Below are 6,093 nucleotides of genomic sequence, written 5' to 3' on the forward strand. Positions count from 1 at the left end.
GGATGTGACACAAAAATCTGAATTATGGAACTGAAAGTGAAAGTAGTCAAACTGAAATTTTAATAAACCAAAATACAGTTTCAAAGCAAATTAATTCAGATTTAAAACTTTAAATTCAGTTTCAATTTAGTGAAATTTATTTTCAAACCAATGAATTTAATTTCAAATTATGAACATTCAGATTCASTTCCTGCTGACAGGATTTATCACATAATTTTATGTATCTATTTTAGCTAAAATACTGATTTTTTTCTGCTTCTTTTCTAATTCTTGTTCTCATCAGTTCAGGTGAAGGAGGTCAGACGTCCCACAGGTCTGATGAGGTCAGTTTGTAGAAACGAGCTAAAGGTTGGTCGGCTGGTAGCTGAGATCAGCTCTGTCACAGACAACAGCTGAAAAAAAACATAAAAAATAAAAATCAAAGACAGGTTTGTGCCGGGCGGCCCAGTTTCTCACCGGTGAGACGGACAGAACCAGGACGTCCCACTTGGTGACCAGGTGAGTCCTGAGCAGAGTCCCCGTGAAGCTGTCCCAGACCTGGACCTTCCCTGCAGAGTCCCCGCTGATGATGGTGCCGTTGGACAGGAAGACCACGCTCCAGACCACCACTTCCTGGGACTTCGAGGCGCCCGCACCTCGCTCCACCAGCAGGCGGTGTGTGGCGTGGCCTGGACTCAACCGGGACGAAGAACCTCTTTAATAAAACCCAAGCGGGTCAGAAGATCCTGGTCCTTGTTGTTGTTTACCTGTTTGTGCGTCAAAGACTCGGATCATGTCCATCATCCCTGCTGCCATCTGAGACCCCGACGGGTGCCAGGAGAGAGAGACGATCCGACCTGCAGAGACCCGGGTCAGTCAGAACCTTTATTCTTACAGAGCTAGTTAATCTGAGGGACTTCACCTTTCTGTCGGTCCAGGTTCCTCTGGAACTGGACCTTCCCCTCCAGGATCTCAAAGAGCTTGACGGTTCCGTCCTCGAAGCCCGCCTGTCAGGAAACAGTCAGTCAGTCCAGGTTTCCTCATCAGAACCTGCTCCGGGTCTTTACAGGGATCTACGAACCGACAGCAGGGTCTCCTGAGAGTTGCAGCTGATGGTCCAAACGGGCCCTCCGTAGGCCTCCAGGCTGTAGCGGGGCCTCAGGTTCTCCAGGTCGTACTCCGTGATCTCTCCATCCAAACCGGCGCTGAACAGGCGTGGACCCGCCCAGCACAGAGCCTCCACGGTCCGTCCGTCCCGCCCCGGGATCACCTGAGACAAAGCAGGACGGACCATTAGCTCCTCCCACAAAGCTCACCTGAGCTGTAGAGACGGAACCGGACCAGGTGCTGCAGCTCCCACCTTCTCCTGGAAGTAGTTGTCAGAGAAGTTAAAGATCTCCACGGAGCCGTCGGCCCGGCCCACGGCCACGCGCTGCGTGTGTCGGCACCACGCCAGGGCCCGGATGGCACTGGGCATGTAGTCAAAGAACCGGACCCGGTGCACCTTAAACTCCCCCATTAAGGTCTGCGAGAGACACACAGACACACACACACACACAGACACACACACACACACACACACACACACACACACACACACACACACACACACACACACTTCTTGTATTTCTACAGCAAAACCACAAAGCTTTTATTTTGAAATTAAAATTATTTTCCTTTGGTTAAAGGACATGACGGTTCTCTACACGCAGAGATTCTTCACCTGTGGGCCAAATACAGCTGCAGATACAACTATATTTTAATTTGCACTTCAAATAAATTTTTGTAGTTTATTTTTAAACATTTTGAATGTATTTTAAAGAAACTTTAAACTTGTCAAAAAGCTGTTGTTACTGTTATTGTTTGTCACTAATATGAAGAGCAGCTTCTGGTTGTAAAAGTTTAAAAAGGCTTTATTTTCATTTGTACTTTATCAAATTTATTTTTACATATTTTTTATTTGAAACATTTACATTAAACATTTTAAATTTATTTATTTTATGCCCACAATTTTTTTTGAATTGTCTATTTTTGTTATTGTTTATATTAAAAAATACATATATTTGTGTTGATAAGCCTGAGTGGTCTGTTGACTGACCTTTGTATTTGTTAAATAATAGTTATGGGCAGGTTACAATATAAAATGTTTGTTATAATCATGTCTTGTGATTATTTGACAGGAGTTTTACTTTTAAACTGTAAGTGTATTTAATTTAGTTATGATAGTTATGATAGTTTAGTTATAATGTAAATACAATAAAAATTAAACCAAGATTTATAATAATTATCATTTTGATCCATACATTAATAATGTCTGACTGGACCTCAGGTCACTTTATGTTCAACAAACTGGGCCCTGAGGTCAGAAAGGTGAAGACCCCCTGGACTACAGCACAGGTTCTCAAGCTGGGGTCTGCAGGAGGTATGTTGGGGGTCCTCAAAAAATTCACTAAAATGTTAATATTGTTTTTATTTTCAAATATGCATGAAGAACAATGAACTAATAAAACAAACACAATATAAACTTAATAAATATATAGTCCCAGGGCATGTAGGGGTAGAAATGACAATAAATTATCTTTTAAAACAGTATTTGGTTTATGGGGGGGTCCCCAGACCCAAAAGACTTGAACCCCTGGTGAACAGGTCTTCAGGGTTCGGTCTGGACTCCAGACTGGTCCCGAGGACCTGGTTCTCCTGGGTTGTTGTTCTTGGTTCTGCAGGGTCCTGGACTCTTTTTACAGGTTTTATCTTCAGGTTCTGTTTGGTTCCAGCAGAACCCGGATCTCTGTTCGGTTCTGACAGGACTTTAAAGAGCTGGACCGGAACAGGTTCTGTTCTTTCAGGTTCAATCAATAAATCAGTTAATTAACAATAAAAACTCATCAACCATCATTAGTTTCAACGTGTCTTTGATCTAAAATAAACTTGAATAAAAAATCGAACCCGGAGCTCAAACCGGAAACAGTTTCACTTTAAACCAACAAAATAAAGTTTAGTTTCACTAAAACAAATAAAAACTTTCCTCACCTGCTGTTTGGGACAGATTAATCTCAGGTTTTACGCCACACGGTTCAAAACATCAGCAACCACGTTGATGACTTTTCAACCGGAAGTGGAAGGAGCGGAGGCGGAAGTGCGTCATGACGTCATGACGTCATGACAGCACGCACAGAAGGCGGGAAGCGGCTGTGTTTTGGACCAAAGCAGCGACAGGATGGTTCAGATATTTGTCCGGTAAAAACTGATATTTTCACTTTATTCTGTTTTTATTTTGATTTAACTGATTTTAATGTTTTCTGTTGGACTTCAAACAAAACAGACATTCAAGAGTTTAACGTTTAAAAACATGAAAATACAGTTTTTTAACCGAAAATGTCTGAAAAACAAGTGAAACTCTGAAACCTGCAGGAAGTGTTTAAAAATAGTGTTTTCTATTATTTAAAATGTCTTTAAATATAATGTTAGAACAATGAAAATAAACTGTTTTAAAGTAAAATACTTTAGATGACTGCAGAACTTTACTTTAAATTCATATATTGAGCTTTAATTTTAAAATAACCATATTTAAATCAGATGTATAAAGTGTAGAAACCTCTGACTTCAGGTCAAGAATTATATTAATTTATTTACACATTTGTCCCCCAGCACAGCTGTTTGCTTTCTATTTATTATTAAGGTTAATTTATCACAAAGTAAAATGTTACAATAAAAATATTGTCAATAATACCAAATATTTGTCTTTAAATATCCAGACTTGTAGTTTAATTTTTACATTTATTTGGTGACTTTTACTCAAAAGCTGATTTTGCTGCAGTTAAATCTGCTTTAAATTAATTTATTGAATGTGTCTCAATACAGAAAGTATTTTCAACAAAACAATGATCCAAATCCTGATTTTATTCATCTGAATTTACTAAATTGGTTTGTTTTTTTCTCCAATTGAAACCTAGAAAAAAGTTAAATTTCTTTCAATAAAGGAAACCTGCAAAACAGTTTAAAGTTCTGGATCTAATTTATGCATCGATTTCCAGTAATAAATCTGACTCCTTTATTAGTTTAATTAAAATATTTAATGTTTAGTTTATTGAGCAGGTAAAGGAATAATAATTTAGTCCTTCAGGTCCTAAATGTTTGAACAGCTCTGATATAAACTAACAAACAGCTGAGTCACCTTAAATACTTTTAACAAAGTAAAACAAATTAATCAGTTAGTGGATATAAAGGTAAAAATATAAAATTCAGGACAAAATAAAACAAAAAGGTGAAAATATAAACATTTATGATTTTAATAAGTTCTTTAGTTTTTTGTCATTTTGTAAATTTAAATAATTTTTTGTGGAACCTTAAAGATGGTTTTTCTTTTTGTTGTGAGAACATTTTAATAATTTATAGAGTTAAATAACTAAGTGCAAATACTTTGTTACTGTAGTAGAGTTTTTGTGTATCTGTACTTTACTTGAGTAATTATTTTTCAGCCTACTTTTTACTTCTACTCCTTACATTTAAAAAAGACAAGAAGTATAAAGTTGTTACTTTTATTTCATTTTTGCTTGTTTTCTTTGCAGCTTGTTGTTGTAAAAAATAAAAATGAGTTATATTGAATTATATTCTTACATTTGGCCGCAGCCCTCAGATAGATTTTCATTTTGGGGAAAAGCTTTGTGCAGCCTTGATATATGTATATAAACTGAANTGAATTATATTCTTACATTTGGCCGCAGCCCTCAGATAGATTTTCATTTTGGGGAAAAGCTTTGTGCAGCCTTGATATATGTATATAAACTGAAACAGKTYSACTWGWGCATCRTAKATTTAACATCCATTCATTCTTTTAATACAACAGTCATTTCTGCAGTTTTTGGGGAGGTCACCTCCTAATAAATGTCCTTACAGAAAATCTAACTGCTCTTTTTAAATCAGTACTTTCACTTTTAATACTTAACTACAACAAATATCACATACTTTAACACTTTTAATACTTAACTACAACAAATATCACATACTTTAACACTTTTACTCAAGTAGTATTCCTAAAGGACACTTTAACTTTTACCAAAGTCAGTTTTTGGTAAGATACTTGTACTTTTACTCAAGTATCACTCTGTGGTACTTTATACCACACTGTTAATTTATCACTGATGATTGAAACTGTGTATTAATATTCATTAATTCAGGATTGTTGGATAATTTATAATAATTTCATATTTTTTAAAAAAGTCTGAGTTTGCAGAAAGAATCAGTTTTACTTCATGTTGATGTTTTGTTTCCACAGCTGTGGGATTTAATCTGAGATAATCTGACAGATTGGTGATTATATTTGTCCTGTCTCTGTCCTGCAGGAGCGCCGTGCACGGCGGCGTGCACGGCGGCGAGCCTCCTGAGTGGCTGCTGGTGGAGCTGCAGGGGGAGATGGTGTCGCGACACAACGCTGGTCTGGCGGGGAACGTGATGGGAGACCTGCTCTACACCCAGCAGGTGACCGAGCTGCAGCTCAGGTACTGAACAGGTCAGAGGTCAAAGGTCAGCTCTTCACCCTGCAGCTCTCCGTTTCTCCACCAGGGGGTGCCGGTGCTCATCATAGGACATCACATTCTCTACGGGAAGATGGTCAAACTGGACAAACCGTTCGCTGTCCTCACCAAACATCCAGGACACTCGCAGGATGCCGACGATGATGTCACTCAGGTAGCCATGGAAACGGACCAGCATGGACCCGCCTCCACCTCTTACTCTGTGTCTGCTCTCATCAAACGCAAACTGATCTTTAAAACCCGACCCAAACCCATCATCACCAACGTGCCCAAGAAGGTGTAGGAGGGGGGTCTGCTCCGAAGGACCACCTGGTCTGACCTGGTCTGACCTGGTCTGACCCGGTCTGACCTGGTCTGACCTGGTCTGACCCAGTCTGACCTGGTCTGACCCGGTCTGACCTGGTCTGACCCGGTCTGACCTGGTCTGAGGCTGTTCGGGTCATTGGACTCATCACTGACTGTTCAAAACACTGCTTTTGTCTGTTTGTGTGTTTGATGGTTTATCTGTTTGTTTGTTTATCTGTTTGTTTGTTTATCTGTTTGTTTGTTTATCTGTTTGTTTGTTTATCTGTTTGTTTGT

At 39.0% G+C, this 6,093-nt stretch overlaps 3 protein-coding genes across 4 annotated transcripts in view; 2 read left to right on the forward strand and 1 right to left on the reverse strand.

The window, feature by feature from the left end:
• Nucleotides 1-1,580, forward strand: part of LOC106522594 (C-Maf-inducing protein) — a gene marked incomplete at its 5' end in the record, with an annotated part of 10,204 nt that extends 8,624 nt beyond the window's left edge. The window contains 1 exon segment of the mRNA XM_014015664.1: nucleotides 1,540-1,580.
• utp4 (UTP4 small subunit processome component) overlaps nucleotides 1-3,091 on the reverse strand; it is an 8,286-nt gene extending 5,195 nt beyond the window's left edge. Inside the window, exons 1-6 of one of the 2 annotated variants that reach the window (XM_014015663.1) lie at nucleotides 3,010-3,091; nucleotides 1,340-1,504; nucleotides 1,061-1,249; nucleotides 902-986; nucleotides 747-836; nucleotides 457-668 (exon numbers count right to left, since the gene is read on the reverse strand). In XM_014015663.1, coding sequence (XP_013871117.1) covers nucleotides 457-668; nucleotides 747-836; nucleotides 902-986; nucleotides 1,061-1,249; nucleotides 1,340-1,498 — 735 coding nt within the window. In that variant the 5' untranslated portion in view covers nucleotides 1,499-1,504; nucleotides 3,010-3,091. Of the gene's footprint in view, nucleotides 1-456; nucleotides 669-746; nucleotides 837-901; nucleotides 987-1,060; nucleotides 1,250-1,339; nucleotides 1,551-3,009 lie in introns of those variants that run through there. The other variant, XM_014015662.1, reaches the window with a different exon arrangement.
• Nucleotides 3,092-5,349: 2,258 nt separating this feature from the next.
• On the forward strand, nucleotides 5,350-6,032 carry chtf8 (CTF8, chromosome transmission fidelity factor 8 homolog (S. cerevisiae); the record flags this gene model as incomplete). Its single annotated transcript, XM_014015667.1, is given in 2 exon segments — nucleotides 5,350-5,457; nucleotides 5,542-6,032. Coding segments are annotated over 2 exon segments (363 nt in total), but the record flags the coding sequence as incomplete, so codon positions are not given.
• Nucleotides 6,033-6,093: the final 61 nt, after the last annotated feature.

This window comes from Austrofundulus limnaeus, unplaced genomic scaffold (genome assembly GCF_001266775.1).
Source record: "Austrofundulus limnaeus strain Quisiro unplaced genomic scaffold, Austrofundulus_limnaeus-1.0 Scaffold132, whole genome shotgun sequence".
Lineage (NCBI taxonomy): Eukaryota > Metazoa > Chordata > Actinopteri > Cyprinodontiformes > Rivulidae > Austrofundulus > Austrofundulus limnaeus.